This window comes from Crocuta crocuta, unplaced genomic scaffold (assembly GCF_008692635.1).
Source record: "Crocuta crocuta isolate KB4526 unplaced genomic scaffold, BGI_CrCroc_1.0 scaffold131, whole genome shotgun sequence".
NCBI lineage: Eukaryota > Metazoa > Chordata > Mammalia > Carnivora > Hyaenidae > Crocuta > Crocuta crocuta.
The window spans coordinates 17097041-17115124 of NW_027528977.1; the positions used below are offsets into that span (position 1 = coordinate 17097041).

Here is an 18084-nt window from a genome sequence, read left to right on the forward strand (position 1 = left end):
CACTCAACCTGTTATAATCTCATAGTGATTTTCATTTAAGAGAGCTAAATGGATATGTGATTATTGTTACAGGAACTAACACCAGACAATTAAATGTTGAGGTGTTGATAGATAAAGCTGTGTTTTGATTTGCATAAACATGATGCCAGCAAATCTAACCCTGGCAGAAATTCAGTTATAAGACTTGCGTGCCTAACTTCTGCTAATTACCACAAGTACCATTATTAAGATTTTTAATATTCAGAGTTGGGATTATAGCCATTTTATTTTAGGGCCACATTTATCTTTATTTGGAAAACTTAGTCAAAAAGCACAACTGATTTATCAGAGAAAAGGCACGATTACTGCTTATAATCAACTTCTACAGAACAGCATATCAAAAATCAATTACACAGCCCTGAAATCCAGTCATTAAGGATTTAGCTACTAATCTCATTTCATTTTTTGTCTTTGGGAAGATACTGCCGTTTGCAACTTTGCAGATACCAGCATTGGAAGGAAAACATGGGAGACTGCTGATAACCTAATGTGAAGGATGAAACTCCAGCTAGACAAAGGCAGAATCTTAATATGCAGTGGCCTGGCTCTGCAGGGAGGTAAGCTGGGAGGGGTGGATTTCAATCCAATAACAGGCAGAAGTTACTACTCAAGTTACGTTGATGGTGACACTTCTACTCTTTGCCATTGTTCATTGTCTTCCTAGTGTTTATCTTAATCTGCAATTAGTTTAGTTATTCATTAGTATACTTACTATCTGCCCTTCTTGACCCTTTCCCCCATCCCTGGCTGTAAGCTGCAGGAGGGTAGGCTTGGTGTGCCATAGAGATCTCCAGTGCCTGAGTTGTGTTCAGTAAATATGTGAATTTGACAAAGACTGGGATCCCTAGGGTCCCTCCCCCAACCCTGTCATGGGAAGAGAGGTTAGCATCATGTTAAGACTCAGTCTCCTGTAGTGCCAGATGAGTGACTAGGGCAGGACCCAGAGGGACTGAGTCCTGGCTTTGCCATTTTCTAGTCATGGTGCCTTTGGATGGGTTATGTAGCTCCCAGAGCCTGTATTTCTTTATCTGAAAAACAGGGATAACTATCCCCATGAGGTTGTTGAAAATGTTTGCATCACAAAAGTCCTCAATGAGCATGTGTCTTAGTTTTTAAAAGACATAACTTTTGGGTCAGTTGCCTAGTCTGGGGAAGCTGCTGTTTGTTAAAACCTTTTACTGTGGTTTGCTTGTTATTTCCTCTTGGGAAGAACAGGGAATTCCCTGATTCCATCAGGCACTGGATGTTCCTCTCACTTATCCCATTGGATTATCTTGCATCTATATATTCTACTGGACTGTTAACTCCTGAATGTAAAGAATATGTTATAAACTTTTGTCCTTCCAGTTTTCATCAAATGACTCAGCATACAGTAGGCACTGGCACTAGGTACGAAGTCATTTGTCAAATTGGCCAAAGAGTGAACGTTGAGAGAGAAGATAGGAAGTGTGATGGGAAGACCGAAGCTATCTCTAGCTACAGCATAAGGTAAATCCCCACCTTGTTCTCTCCTAGGCAATGGAGATGTTTTCCCAAAGGAACAGGGTTTCTATCTTCTGAGGGAAAGATTTGTCTTTTCCAGGGAAGAAAGGAGTAATGGAGGCTTGGGACCTGGGAAATTTCCTCAGCTCCTGAGGAAAGGGTGTTTATCCTCTACCACTTTGTGGTGACAAATTGGGTGGAACCACTTACCCGGAGCTTCCTGCCAAAGATGGTGACTTTGCCTTTAATTTGTTCCTTTCTTAGGCGCCACTCAATGGAATTTAGGCCATTCTCCATGGGCAGGGAGATGTTACAGCGCCCGATGGTGGGGGTGATGGTGCCTGCTAGGACATGGGGCTCACTGTGGAAGCTGACACCCATTCCATTGGCATACATCACCCTCAGGGTACCATTGTTACAGAGCTGGTAGCTGTTCCGCACTTGATCTGGAGAAATGTAAGAGGGGGTGGGGATATGGAAAGAAATTATCCACTCTGTTAGTCATAAGAGAACAGAACCCCTATTTTTATAGGTTTCCATGGTATTTTGCAGCTGTCAGTCTAAGGCTGCCTTCAATTAGCACACATACAATGTTAAGGTGAGTAGCAGAGATGCTACTGATCCATGGAAAGAAAAACATTATTAATATGTGGCACTCCAGAAATAATTATGCTGTGATATTTTTCTTTTACTCACTGAGTACTATTAATAGTACCTTTAAAGGTGTCTATTGCCTACACAATTTGTGTCAATCAAATCCCTAATCTTTAACATATATTTTAGCTTAAAGGGGAAAAATGACTTAATTTTTTTCTCCTCCTGCCTACCATATAACCTGAAGTTGTTGGTCTTGTTACAGATCAAATCAGGAGGAAAAAAGCCACCTTCCTGTCCCTCATGCTTCTGCTGCTGACTCCACTATGATGCCACCTTACTTAAGAGAACGCTGAAGAGATTCAAACAGCATAAGGTAGACTGAGCTAGTGGGTGCTGATAACATGCCTTTATCTCCCCAAAGGGAATCTACACTAGCCAGTCAAGCTTCTGACCTTTTCCTTATCAAAAAGTTCCAAGAAGGAAATGTGAGTCCGAAACTCCTTTTACAGATATGTTGCTTTCTGATTATTTGGGCAAAGGAGTCCAGATGGGCTGGCCTCTGAGATGCTGGCTTTTGGGATTGTGAGCAAATGTGTATCTGTCACTCCTGCAACTGCAGCCATCATGCAGAAAGACAGAATCTACATCATTAATCATTTGGCAGAGCAGAAATAGAGTCATTGAAACAGACTCTGTCATGGGATAATAGTGCAGAAATGTCACCATTTATCTACTGAGAGGACACTTTTATCCTCTGACAACAGGCTAGCCCACTGACATTATATCTTAATTAAAAGAAAAATTAATCTGCACAATTCCTTTTCTTGCCAGCTCTTGTGCTTGTCCCGGACTTTGTGTCATGTCAAACAGCAATAGTAACTATGGGGTGGTCAGAAACCTTTGAGATCCCAGTCTTGGCAAGAGATTGCTACAGGCTTTGATTCCAGGACAATCAACTCAACAAACAAGTGGCATCAGAATTGAGCCAAAAAAAGGAAGAGGTGAACCCAAGAGAATAAATAGCTTTTGAGAAGCTAACTATGTGTGTTGAGTTGGTGGGGAGTGCTGATGATGGAAAGGTAAGAGCAAGTGGGGATGACAACTGACATTTTCAGATAAGTGTGTAGATATTCCTAAATCCCTAGACTTTTTGTCTAGTATAGATGACATTCTTCTGAATCTGATTAAGTCATTTTCTACAAGACTGACCTCTTGTAGAATTTGTTTTTTGTGGACACTTGACTAAAATAGCAAGGTAGTAGGTGCTCCACGTTTATGGAGGTTCTCCCAGGCTTGCCTGGGGTCTGTGGGTGAGTTTAGTGGGCAGGAGGCTTACCTTGTACCACTGTATAGGAGGCCTCCACTGAAGACAGATTGGTAATGACAGTGACATCATCATCACGGTTAGAGTTCTCAATGTCAATGGTGATGGATTTCTCCATTTCCCGGTGCAGGCTGGTCACCACCCCTGTGGGGCGTGTCACATTGGTCAGGCGCCCCTCGTGGTCATAGCTGGAGGACAGATACACTGGTTGGAAGCATAGTTATTTGAGCTGAAGGCTTTCCCACCACTGAGAACCTCACAAGGGCCAGAGAGAGAGGTTGGAAGGTAGAATAGCTGGGTAGTATATCACACTGAGGCCCCTTGTCACAATCAGCAAGACCTGGCATTGGAGACCATCTATGCTCATATAACCTCATCTCACTTGCCACTTCAAAGTCCTCTAGAAGCCTCTAGGCCAAATTTCGCCTCCAGGCCTTAACTAACTTTTTCTTTGGTTTGATAGCCCCAACCCAACCACAGCCTTCTTAGACAGTTTTCCCAGTGAATCACTTGACTTTACCCAAGTCTTTGTACACCAGTGATCAAGTTCTGCTGCTAGAAATTTGCCTGAAATTGGGCCCTTCTATATCTGTGTTTCATCTTTACTTTTGTCTTGAACTATGGAGTTGTTTTTTTTTCTGCCTCCTTTAGCAAAAAGCCTTGCTATTCCACTTGATGGAACATTGTCTCATTCTGGAAGTTTCATTGTAATTAGAAAGCTGGGACCTTCCATATATACCCTAAGAGACTTGTATTAAGGTCTGAACATAGTGATCTTTGTGCTTTCCCAGAGGATCTGTTACTAGAGATGGGAGGAAGGTGGAGAAAAGAAGGCAGTTTGCTTAACCTTTAGGTGTGACTCCCTCTGGACTGGGGACAAAGTTGGTGAGTTTTCAGTGATGGAGACTAGAGCTTGTGCAGCAGATAGTGGTGGAAGGGCCAGTGAACAAAACCATTATGGCCTATTTGGCTTTGTTGCTTAGAACTAACTATGGAAGCAAATAATGGTTGAGAAAACATAGGAAATTTTGCTTCTGGGGATGTTTGAAGGCTGAGAACAAAAGGGAGAGCTTTGAGTGAAAGGCCCAGCATTTGGCTCTATCCTCATCAGTTGCCTAGGGCACTGGGAACAATTGGTGGTACAGATATTACATTAATTGGACCACTATAAACATGGATGGGAGTCAGGCCTTCCAAACCAAAGGTACTCCCTTTTGTCTTCTTATCTATTAAAGAAACTGCCTCTCAGGGGTACAAAGATGTTATTTAGTAATAGTGACAAATTTGTCAAATGATTATCCATAGAGTAGATATCTCTAAAGCCACAAAAATTGATGACAGCGATTCCATCTATTGGAATGAAAAAAATGTGTATATAATTGAATGGAGTACAAAAATATATTACCCTGATAGTATAATGAGTATATACAGAAGAAATTTTCTGCCTGTATTTATTTGTATGTTCCCATATTTTAGGAATTATTGCTAACCAATATGCCTGACTTTTAGGTTTTATGATTAGAAACAAAAAGTATTTAAGTGAAATAGTAAAAAGACAAGAGAAAGATCAAGGAGCCTAAGAGTTGGTTTTTTAAAGCTAAAATTGACCAACTTTAAAAGAGGACTCAAAAATCAGTTACAACTGACATCACAGAAATGCAAAGGATCATAACAGATTACTACCAAGGAGTTTCAATCAGTAATCAAAAGCATTCCAACAAACAGAACTACAGGGCCAGATGGCTTCACTGGTGAATGCTACCAAACAAACATTCGAAGTCTTATTGATAGAAATCCTTCTCAAACACTTGAGGGAACTACTCCAAACTCATTTTATGAGGGCAGTATTACCTTGCTACCAAGACAAGGATACAACACGAAAACAATATGACAGACCAATATCTCACATTAATATAGATGCAAAAATACTCCAACAAATAGAGAAAATCATATTCAGCAGTACATTGAGAGTCAGATTTATCCCAGGGATGCAAGGATGGTTCAACAGATACATAAAACGCAACTGACAAAATCCAACACCCATTAATGATAAAAACTCTCAACCAAGTGGGTATAAAGGGAAAGTACCTCAACATAGTAAGGGCCATATATGATAGAGCCACAGCTAACATCTTACCCACTGTTGGGAAACTGAAAGCTTTTCCTCTAAGATCAGGAACAAGATAGAACAATTAAGCAAGAAAAAGAAATGTATCGAAATCAGAGAGAAGTAAAATGGTCATCATTTGCAGACTATGTGATATTACATAACTTAACCTAAAAACTGTTAGAACCAATAAATTCAGTAAAGTTGCAGAATACACTAATAACAATCTAGCAGAAAGACAATCCCATTTATAATTAGATAAAAAAGAATTAAAACCCTAGGAAAAAATTTAACCTCTTACAAGGGGGTAAAAGACCTCTTACACTGAAAGCTATAAAACACTGATGAAAGATAGTCCATTGTTCACAGACTGGAAGAATTACAGTGACCATATAATTCAACGCAATCCCTAACAAAATTCCCATGGAATTATTCATAGAAATAGAACAAATAGTCCTAAAGTTTGTATGGAACCACAAAAGCAATATTGAAAAAGAGAAACAAAGCTGGAAGCATCATGTTCCCTGATTTCAACCTATATTACAAAGCTATAGTAATCAAAACAGTAATCAAACAATTTTTATGAGCATAAAAGCAGATACACAGATCAATAGAGGAGAATAGCCCAGAAACAAACCCACACGTATATGGTCAATTGGTTTACCATAAAGGAGCTAAGAGGATACAATGGAGAAAGGACAGTTTCTTTAATAAATGGTGTTGAGAAAACTGGACAGCCACATGCAAAATAATAATAAAATTAAAAAATAAAAAATAAAAACAATAGTCATATTGTCTTACTCCATACACAAAAATTAACTTAAAAGGATAAAAAACTTGAAGACCTAGTTTAGTTCCTTGATATCAGTCTTGACAATTTTTTGATTTGACACCAAAAGCAACAGAAGCAAAAATAAGTGGGACTGCATCAAATTAAAAAGGTGAACAGGGGCGCCTGGGCGGCTCAGTTGGCTAAGCGTCCGACTTCGGCTCAGGTCATGATCTCATGGTTTGTGGGTTCGAGCCCCGCATAGGGCTCTGTGCTGACAGCCAGCTCAGAGCCTGGAGCCTGCTTCAGATTCTGTGTCTCCCTCTCTCTCTGCCCCACCCCCACTCATGCTCTGTCTCTGTCTCAAAAATGAATTAAAATAAAGAAAGGTGAACACCAAAGTAAACCAACAAAATGAAAAGGCAACCTACAGAATGGGAGAAAATATTTGCAAATCATATATCTGGTAAAGGGTTATATCTAAAAAATATAAAGAGCTCCTACAATTCAAGAGCAAAAAACAAACAACCTCATTTAAAAATACACAGAGGATCTGAATAGACCTTTTTCCAAAGACAACACATGGATGGCCAACAGCTACATGAAAGGTGCTCCCACCACTAATCAATGGGAAATGCAAATCAAAACCATAATGAGATATTACCTTACACCTATTAGAATGGCTGTTATCAAAAAGTAGTAAGTGATGGTGAGGATATGGAGACAAAGGAACTCTGTGCACTGGTGGTAGGAATGTAAATTGGTGCAGCCACTATAGAACACAGTATGGTGGTTCCTCCAAAAATAAAAAATAGATCTACTATAATCTAGCAATTCCATCTTAGGTATCATCTATCCAAAGAAAATGAAAACACAAACTCAAAAAGATATATGCACCCCACGTTCATTGCAGCATTATTTACAATAGTCTAGCTATGGAAACAACCTAAGTGTCCATCAATGGATGAAGAAGATGTGGTGTGTATACACACACACACACACACACACACATATATACACACACAGCCATGAAAAGAATGAAATTTTGCAATTTATGACAACATGGGTGGACCTTGAGGGTTATTATGCTAAGTGAAATAAGTTAGAGATAAATACTACATGATCTTATATGTGGAATCTTTAAAAAACCCTGAGCATAATTATAGACACAGAGAACATGGTGGTGGTTACCAGAAATGGGGGATAGGTGAAGGGGGTCAAATGATATAAATTTCTAGGTATAAAATAAATATGAGGATGTAGGGGCACCTGGGTAACTCAGTCGGTGAAGTGTCTGACTTCAGCTCAGGTCATGATCTCATAGTTCATGAGTTTGAGCCCTGCATTGGGCTCTCTGCTGTCAGCACAGAGCCTGCTTTGGATTCTCTGTCTCCTTTTCTCTCTGCACCTCCCCTGCTCATGCTTACTCTTTCTCTCTCAAAAATAAACATTAAAAAAATATGAGGATGTAATGTATGGCATGGTGATAGGTAATAGCACTGTACTGCATATTTGAAAATTGCTAAGAGAATAAATCATAAAAGTTCTCATCACAATAACATTTTTGGCAATTCTATAGTGATGTTAATTAGACTTACTGTGGTGATCATTTCACAATATATATGAACATCAAATAATTGTTGTAAATTGGAACTAATATATGCCAATTTTACCTCAATAAAAATAAGAAAATAAAACACTTCTAAGGGTTTGCATATGGGGTGCCTAATGGAGTACTCAGCAACAGACAATATCCTCAACTCCCACAGCCAAGCAGGGACTGAATGAGGAGTTCATGGTCTGGGATCCAGGCAAAGATTTAATTCCAATGTACCTGGACACATACATACAATGGTTCTTATGAGAGAAGTGGTAATAACTGAAGATTTTACACAGAGGAACAGAGGATTGGAGCTGAGGCCAGGGTCACAGGAAGAAAAACATGTTCTCTTTAATTTTCAAAGAAGAATAAGTTTCCTACAACTGTGCTTACTTGCCCATGGAGTGAATATCTTTAGATTCAGGTCTTTTTGCAAATAAGTCTACACATAGTTGCAAGGTGGTATGAATTCCTGTAATGGGATTTCAAGGCCACTGAAGGGAACCACTATAGCCTCGGCCTGTGTAGGGCTGAAGGTTGCTTTTGACTCATTTATTCAGTATTTACTGAGTGCCTACTATATGCCAGGCATTGTACATGGCACTGGGGGAATGGCTAGGAACAAAATGGATGAGAATCCCTGCCTCCATGATGTGTACATGATGGACAGGGCAGAAAGAAACCAGGATTTAAAATAGAGTATGTCAGATGGTAACAAATGGTAAGGATTAAAATAAGGGAGTGTGTGTGTGTGTGTGTGTGTGTGTGTAGGAGTGGTTGTAATTTTAAGTATGGTCCTGTGCATTTCAGGATACAGGCTGCTCTTTTCCAGATGACCATATGTAAAAGTACCATGAAACAAGGAATTCACCATCATTTTAGGAGGAACAAGAAAACCTAATGCATTTGAATCCCTATAATGGAGGATTTGTGATAATAGGATTTACCCACACTAGGAAAAAGCAGCTCTTCCAGAGAGAAAAAAATCATGCAGTTTCCATGTAACTTGTGATTGTATTTTAAAAGCATACTGCCCATATTTTTATTAAACTAGGGACCCTTTCTGGAAAATACTGTCCCAGTTAGAGCTAATGTCTAACGATGCACCTAAGGCTGAACTTCTTTATTATAGTCTTTAAGTCAGGCCTAATTCAGACTGGCTTCCTGAAAGTGACATGTTTTGTCCTCAGTGGTGTTCACCAACAAATTATCTGTGAAATGCATTGGGTCTTTAGGTGGAACTGCTAGAAAGGAAGGTGAAAATCCACAAGGTGTTTGGGTTACAGTATAGCTTTAACCTGACTTGGTGTGAGAGTTAAAGATGGCACTCAGATGGTGCCTTGAGGGACAGCATCACTGGCTGGTAAAGTTTGATCAAGTCCCAGCGCCCTGAAGGATGCTAGGATGCTTCAGAAATCTGAGAAAGACAGCTTTGCCCAAAGAAAAACAGAGAGCAAGGGAAAGCAATTCTGCAGTGCAGTAAATTGCCAGCAGGTGGCAACAGCTTCCTTTGCATGCTCCCAAACCCATTTGACTACCAACTGGAAGTGAACACTCCTGAATTTAGGAGTGATCAGCAATAGGGTCTTCTGTTCTCTCTCTTGTACCCCGTTCCCTCTGTGACAACCCCTCCCCAACTTACTAAGTTCTCAGCCGGCATCAACACCTAAACAGAAAGCAAGCAAGGACTCCAAATACTAGTAAGCTTCAATACCAAGGAGAGCCAGATACTTGTAAATTCCATCCCAGTCTCAGCAGTGACGCCTAAGCAGTTTTCCCCAACCAGTATCCCACTGGTTAATACCCACAGCAGCAGGCTGTATGACCAAGCACTGCCTTCAGGAGTGATGGAAAACAGCTTTTTGGCAAAACAAACGGTGGGACTATTAAGTATGAGATAATTGTTAGGGGAAATATGACCAGCTCTCGCATCTTTTAATATACCTAGCACTTTATCTGTATTGATCTGCTTCTGCTAAGGAGGAAATTCAGAGTTTATCTACCTGTCTGTGCAATCAAGTGTGTTGCTGGACCTACTGGCAAATTACAGGAGTCCCACCAGGATCTTGCCTGTTAGATTCTAATTTCCGCACCCATGGCAAACATGAATAATCAGCAGAGTTAATGAACACTTGCTCTCCCAGGGGCTGTGCATGTCCAATATCCTGAAATTGGAAGGGCAAGCAGGCAATAGGAATTGCCAGCTCTTGTAAGGAGGATGTTCAATATCAGAGACCCAACAGTGCAAATCACTTAGCAGTCAGGGAAAGGGGACATGAATATCTTGAGGACACAGGTTGACATTAAAGTTAGGAAGACAATGTGACTAAACAACTCTAAAATCTACATATACAATCAATCTCCTGCCAGCTAGGGTAGCGTACTTTTGAGAAATACTTTACGAATGTACTCACTCATAGAAAGTTGTCCATCCTGTTTCATCGCTCTTGGTGGCTAGGAGGCCAGTATTCCCATCGTAGGTCATGAGGCCAAGCTCCAGATTCTGTGTAGACACGACTTTGAGACCTCCATTGGTGCCTACAGTGAGGGTGATGATCTGGTTGTCAGGCATGAGAAGGTGGCGGGGCATGCCACTACTGTCCCGACGAATCTTCAGGGAATTTCCATTATTGTCAATCAATTCGGTGACATCATTGTCAGCACTATATGTGAAATTGTACAAGTACTCTCCTGTCACCAGGCTCACAGTGTACTGGTGGATCCCATCAGCGTTGAAAACATACAACTCCTGTTCTCCAGGGGATGCAGCCTCATACTGGTTGAAAGCATTAAGAACGGGCTTGTTTTTGCTGACTGCCCTAATCCGAATATTTCCAAGATCTGCGATGTAGATGGTACCATCTGGAGCTACAGCTAAGGATGATGGGGAATTCAAGATGGCGTCAGTTGCATAGGCATCGTCTCCTGAGTAGCAGTTGCAATTGACATCGTTTTTGCAGTCACAGTCTGAGGCTGCCCCAGCTAAGAGGCAGATCTCCCCATTTGTTGTTACCTGGCGCAGACGATTAATCTTCTTCTCATCTGTCTCAGTGATATAGAGGACCCCTGTGTGAGAAATGGCAATGGCACTGGCTGACTCTAGAGCAGAGTGAATGGCTAGTTTGCTGAGTGAGTAGTCAATTCCAGGAACTTGGCAGTGCATGGGGCGTCCTGCAATGATGCTGACTTGGTGATTCTCAGTGATTCGAAGGATGACGTTGTTCTCGAGAACATACAGGGAGTTGTCCATGGGATTGACAGCAAGGTCTGTTGGCCACTCCAGGCGAACCTGTGAATGACATGGCATCAAATTAAAGAGCAGCCTCTAGCATGCCCAACATTAAACTGTAGGGCACTTATACTGGTTTTATGTAGCTGGGGGAAGAAAGACATGCTTTTTTTAACTACACTGTATGAGAAGTGCCTATCATCAAACCATTTGCCCACTGCTCATGTCGACCATACATGATGAAGAAGAGGCCATGTAATAAGCATCTCCTATTATATCATCTGCTATAGCTAGCATAGGTCACCAGCTCTACCCTTGATGTTCTTCTCAGCCCCAGATGATTGGACCAGGGTCAGAGTCATATATAGTTGTACAAGTAACTGATTGCACAAGGGGCTAATATAATCCATTCTATCCTCTGCTCATCCAGCCATGGGCTTAAGGAGGCTATGTTCATATAGAGGCGGCACTTTTATCTAATACACAAAAGAAGCCATGCTGTTTGGAAGATGGGCTTGACCCAAGGGCAGCCAATGCACAGGCTGGCTAGTGAACTACAACTTGGGCATTTGCTTGAAGAAATGAACTGGACCTTCTCTGCAAAACTGAAACAAAAATCTCTGTGGCAAGTTGTCAGTTTGTTGTGGAATTTGAGCTGAAATTAATGAGGTTGACTGAAGGTTGAAAAGGCTCTCAGGGGAAGGGCAAGCATATATTCCAGGTTGTTTGAGGATCTACATAATAAAGTCCAGTTTCTCCTGCTGTACATTGAGTGAGCCTCTGTTCTCTGGCCCCATAAGAACTCATACTAAAGGAATATCACTTGGGGGAATATTGTAGAGGGCTCTGCTCTGGTTACTACTGCACAAAGTAAAGGTTTATATAGTGAGGATGCAATCATTTTAGATTAACAGGGAAGTTCTGATTGACATATAACACTGTATAGTACATCCTCAAACCTGCAATAATGATGGAGAAGAGAGGTAATTACACAGTAACTCCTACCCTATAATCTGCCACGGCTGGAGTGTGTCACTAGCTCCACTTTCCGAGCTGAATTCCACCCTCCCCCTTTCCTTTCTCTCTTGCTCTCTCTCATTCCTGTCTGATATTTCTCATTCCATCTTGCTGCCTAGTTCATCTCAAGCCTTCTACAAACCAGCCTGTAATCTGTATCTATATCTCTTCCTCCCATTCTACCCTCAACCCAAATAGGCTGCAAGTGAGAACTTCAGGCCAAGAACCAGGTATGACATAGTGAGGAGAAATATGAAAGTCCCACCTGGGCCACATCCATGCTGGAGTCACAGCTCAGTGGCCGGACAGCAGTGAGGTCATTGGAGCCCAGCAAGGTGGAGATAATTCCATTCTGGTCAACCTTCCGGATCATAGTGGCATCGACAAAGTACATGAGTCCATTCTTGTCTACTGCAATACCTGATCAAGACAAACAGCAAGGGTGTGTCTCTTGACAATGAGTAGGGCTTGTGGGGGTGGAGGTAGGGATACCCTATTGGGCATTAGCTTCTTGATCTTCTTGAACCAGGGAACATACTGGATGGATTAGCACATGTAGAGCAGTGGCTCTCAGCTTTTTAAGGTAAAACCCTTTCCCATAGGCATTCTGTTGAGATCTGCCTAATTCCTGGGGTGCACAGCTATATTACCACCCAAATGAAGAATGAACTTTGGGCTGCAAATGAACCAAGACTGCAAATGAAAGAATGGTGGAAATAACTTGGCATCTGCTCTCTTTAGAAAAGATGTTATTTCCCAAGCTCATTGCTTGAAAAATTATTGGTAGTAAATTACTTGAATAACCTTCACAACTAATTACAACAATGAGGTTCAGAAACAATGATTCTTGTAGTCACAAACTTCCAATTCAAAATATATCCTCCAGGAAACATTCTCAATTAAGCCTTGACTCTACTCAGTATGCCCTGGGGGAACACCTGTTCTAGCACTCTCCTGGTAAGATACATATAATGGCTTCCCTTTCTTTGGCACTTTCACCCTAGTGCCCATGCCCAAGGCCCCTCATCCCTAATCCACATAACCAGATGCTTTAGTGGTAGCTAAAAATCCTAATAAGAATTGGGGCTTCAAAGGATCAATAGGTCTTTATCCCTAAGTATCTTTGGTCCTTTTCAAACAAAGATCCATTGGTTCTAAGAACACCTCCCCCCTCCCTAATTCCCTTGGAAATTATACCCATTCTTAATTGCTACCATTTATTGAGCATTTACAAAATGTCAGGCACTGTGCTTAAGACTATGTACACTATTGTCTAACATAAAGATTTGGGAGTGGTTGGAGGCCCCCCCCACTGGGCTCTGTTCTGTCTCCAGCCTACACAGCTGGCACTCTGGCTCATGGAGCTAATATTTCTCTCTGACTCTGCGACTGGCAGCAGTCAGAAGTCTCCACAAGCAATCCACCCCGCTTTCCATTTGTAGCATATGTGGGTGATGAAGTTTACTTCAAATAATTTTTTTAAAAAAATACCCACACACCAAAGCAATCTATCAGAGTTAAATTATTATAGAGAAACCTGTATTTGGGACTGCCTGGACATAGTTCAGTCCAGTTAAGAAGAAAGACAACCTTGTGGCAAGCTCATTCTGGAGGAGGAGTTTTCTTCTTTTGTAACATTTACCTCGAGGGCTCATCAGGGTTGCATCCACAGCCTTCCCTCCATCTCCACAGCGGGCTTCATCAAAGGGCAAGCACTGCTCTCCAGTCCCTGCCACCACTTCTGAATTCCCAGCCAGATCTTTGGCTCCGCTCAGAGACTTGACTCGGTAGATTCGCCGACTGTTGGTGTCAGACACGTAGAGAGAGCCGGAGACAGGGTCTACTGCCAAATAGTACTTGTGTGCTGGGTTGTTGCTTTAGAAGAAGCATAAAGAGAAATGAGAAGGGAGCTATGCAGCTGGTCTACTGAATCAAAGAGATGACAAAAATCCTAGTAAGACTCTATTTCTAGTGTCTTTCCACTTTATTGAACTGGAAAGAATCTAGCATAACAACTTAGTGTTCTAACATATCATGGCTCTTAGCTACTTCTTTTAATTGGACCTAAGCTCTTCATGCTATTCAAAGAGTTCATTGTTTCCCATCATACTAAAATATCATTGCTTCATTTAGCTGGTACAAAAGATCCCAGTCTGGTCCTGCTTTTGTGTTAGTGTTTTGTGTGTATTAGTCTTCTTTATTCCCCCCCAACCCCCTGCCCATGGGTTTGATATGTTTCTCAAGTGGGATTGAGGAACACTTCCATGAGACAAGGTTTTCTTTTAATCCATGCTTCCTTAATGCCTCCAGGGCACTAGATCATTAATACTAAGGCAACCTGGAATTTTCCTAACTTTGTGATGGGAGGCTCCCAGATTGATCCCCAGTTCTCAGCCTCAGATCTTCTCTACTTTTCTCAGTGTGTATATGAATAAAGTTGAAATTAAAAAAAATTAATGTCTTCCTGATATCACATCCAGAACCTATATTACTGAGGAAGGAAGTACAGTTTTCATATTTTGGGTAATGGTGAGGTCACAGAGGTGGATGAAGATCTGCTAGGGCCCTAAGTGACACTAGACATGTGTGTGAGAAATGTAATAGGAAGGCACTATTCCTCAGAGACCTGGACCTCTTTCTCTGCCATGCATCAAGCTGCACTATATGTTGCTGATCAGGACAGGACTAAGCCACAGGAAACTCTAAACTCAATGCTGATCCAACTGGTGACCTTAAGTAAGTCTTTTGGCTGTGTTGGGTCCTAGATTGCTTATTTGGATAATGAAGAAATCAGATCATCTCTCATGTCCCTTTGGCTCAAAACCCTAAAGTTTCTTCCCTTTGCAGTGTCTGTCACTTGTTGGAAGTTGAGACCAGAATAGGTGGTCATGCTATTCTTATACTGGTTATGAACATCACCACTTCTAGGATGCAAACAGTGAATGCCTCTCTGCCCTGGGGCGGTAGATAAGGCTTTGATGCCACATGCCAAAAATCAGCACAGGCCTTTTGTTTTTCAGTTATTTCTCAATTGTAGTTTGGAATTATGGGAAGAAAGGGGATGGAAAAGGTGAAGTAAAGGTGAGGGTGATGATAGTGTTGGATGCATTTGTCCTGTAGGCATTAGCTGGTAAATTACTAATTAATTAAAACACCCCCATTTGGGTTCTTTCTCGATTTAAGGAGGAAAAGAACTAGGAAGCTATTTTTAGGAACAATTTGTGAATAAAGACCATCTTTAATTCCAGCTTCTCCTCAGGTTGTTATTAAGACACATAATTGAACTAGAAGTCAAGGTGTTTCTAAAATTCCAGCCTAGATACCTAGTTTAAAAGAGTAGGCTACCAAGGTTCCTTTCCTTCCCTTCCCTTCCTTCCTTCCTTCCTTCCTTCCTTCCTTCCTTCCTTCCTTCCTTCCTTCCTTCCTTCTCTCCCTCCCTCTGGCTATTAAGTCTTTAGAGAATATCCACATATACAAAACAAATTAGGGAAGAAAGGGAAAACTTCATGCTATTTTTTAATTAGATGCTGTACTTTTTGTTACTGAATGAATAGTAGCTGGCTAGGATCATGAGCAGAAGAATCAGGGCACTGCACATCTTTGCCTATCTGTGAGCAAGATAATTAATTATGGACTTTCTTAGGAGCCTGATTCAAAGAGGCTTTTCAAAAATTCTGGTAGAAGAGAAGACGATTGAGGGTGAGGTCAGTTCTTGCTGGGGTCTCATTCTTCCCCATGGCCTTATACTCACTCCAACCAAGATTCTTACAGAGAATCTCCGGTAGATGGACAGCCATACTTCCACATCTGTGGTCATGGTGAAGGTCAAATGAGGAATGTGAGCTTGAACAGGGGTGTCCTTTCAGGGCACTGTTGCTTTATTTTTGCTTGGCCCAGTTGGGGTGTCTATAGGCAGCCAGTTTGGGAATACCAGAGGAGAAGGAGGCGGCAGAGGACTCATATGCATAGCTTTTCCATTGAAGTTGATGGTAGTATACAACTTGACTTCATTCTTTGTCTAATTCTCACCTAACATCAAGAAGAAGCCCCTTCCATGTTTCATTTTAAGAAGTGAGAAGAAACCTTCCCTTGAGTACTGAAATACATTGTTTTGTTTTTATCTCTTCTTCCAAATAAAAAGAAGGTCACTTTTCTTCCATTTCAGTGCGAACTTGGGGCAACCTGGAGTTTTCCTAACTTTGTAATGGGAAACTCCCCAGAGCCATATGTACAAATATGTGTGTTGTACATTCCATATGTGAATTTCACCAGTATGGTTTTAAATGATAACCTGGAGCACTTGAATGACAAAGGCTATTTAGACAAAAAGTACTTGGTCTACACCCTTCATACTACTTAAAAGTGATTTAACTCCATGAAAATTCCCAATGCATCTGACTGTTGGATTCATTCTGACCAGCAGATTGGCAATTAACTTGTTTTTTTTTCAAATGACCATATATCCAGGGGAAAAAATCATTAATGAGTTGAAAATGAGTTTTTGACCCGTTTCCAGTTCATTAAAGCTTTTGTGAACCCAGTCCAGCATTTACAAAAGCCAGAAGTTTGCCTCAACTGTTTAGCCCAATTATGGACCGCACTGAGCAGTCAGGATAAAAGTTCGCTGAGGGTTCATTATCTTGCACTTGCATCTCCCGGAAATTCTAATTACTGTCAGCTTATTTGGTTGCTTTTTGACTGCATTTCATAATTGCTAAAGCTTATCATATCCACAACACACAATTAGCACATAAAAAAGTTACTATATTTGGTACATAAAAATACACAACATTACACAAGAAGCACAAAACAAAAAGCAAACACAAGGAAGCAAACGAACCATATCAAATTATACGGGAAAGAGTTCTTCGTCTTACCTATGTTTAAACTCTTTATTTCTTTATAGAAAGAAAACAGAAGGAAAAAGAACAAACAGTTAGCTGAAGAATTGATGATAAAGCAAACATAACATTTTCATTTATTATATAAAGGGACCCAAAAAAAGGCAGTCATCTTTTTTTTCCCTTCTAGCTGACAGCTCCTGGCTCAATTACTAGGGGAGCACCCCTGATTTTGGACTCTTCCTGGCCATTGAAAAATCTACAGAAGAATGCTTGAATTCTCTGACCAGCAATGTGGCTGTCACATGACACGGTGGCAACAGGTAAAAGAGGTCTTCTGGCTAATGAAAGATGGCAAATAGGTTCTCTCTTAAGTGCCAATACTGATTGATTAGTGATGGCTGCCAGGAGCATGAAGTAGAAGGATTCTGAAGCCAAAGGCCGATCAGCTCTAAAGAGTGCTGGGACTCATTCATTATGTCTGTGCTGGGTGTGGGAGGGAACCTGGTGCCACCTATGCCATCTGTATATTTTTGGTGCATTACCGGGTGTAGTCAGTACCACTGAAGACAGCCTCTTCACAAATCCATCTACAGTTTGGCAAACATTCTCTTGAACCCAGAGAGTCTCAACCACTTCCTATCCCTGTTCTATGACACCATCCCTCTCCCTAACTCAATTTGCATGTGTGGGGCCCCTTGATTGTATTCTTTCCTACAGATAACACCCATACATGAAATTCATGGGCATTAATATCCTTTCATAATTGGAGCCAAAGACTCTATTTACCATATATTTTTTTGAAAAGTGGTAAAAGTGTTGTTTTTTTACATCTTAATGTATATTTTTATTTTTGAGAGAAAGTGTGTGAGCAGGAGAGAAGCGGGGCGGGGGGGGTACAGAGGATTTGAAACATTTTTTAAGAACAAAAATACATGTCAATTTCAACAGGAAAGAGGCTAGAAGTTAATACCATTAGGGCAAAGAGAAGAGATGTTAAGGCCTCAAGTAAAGAGAATTGCTTCTCATTCCTGAGACTTCTAGGCCAAAGTGGAAGGAGTCTCTAACCCCTCTTTCCC

The 18084-nt window shown here is 41.1% G+C and overlaps 1 protein-coding gene across 2 annotated transcripts in view; it reads right to left on the minus strand.

The window, feature by feature from the left end:
- The window catches only part of TENM2 (teneurin transmembrane protein 2), a 3267991-nt gene that overhangs the window by 46006 nt on the left and 3203901 nt on the right, over nt 1–18084 (minus strand). The window contains exons 33-38 of one of the 2 annotated variants that reach the window (XM_077757352.1): nt 17042–17062; nt 13807–14039; nt 12430–12584; nt 10333–11207; nt 3455–3630; nt 1732–1967 (exon numbers count right to left, since the gene is read on the minus strand). In XM_077757352.1, coding sequence (XP_077613478.1) covers nt 1732–1967; nt 3455–3630; nt 10333–11207; nt 12430–12584; nt 13807–14039; nt 17042–17062 — 1696 coding nt within the window. The remainder of the gene's footprint in view (nt 1–1731; nt 1968–3454; nt 3631–10332; nt 11208–12429; nt 12585–13806; nt 14040–17041; nt 17063–18084) is intronic. The other variant, XM_077757353.1, reaches the window with a different exon arrangement.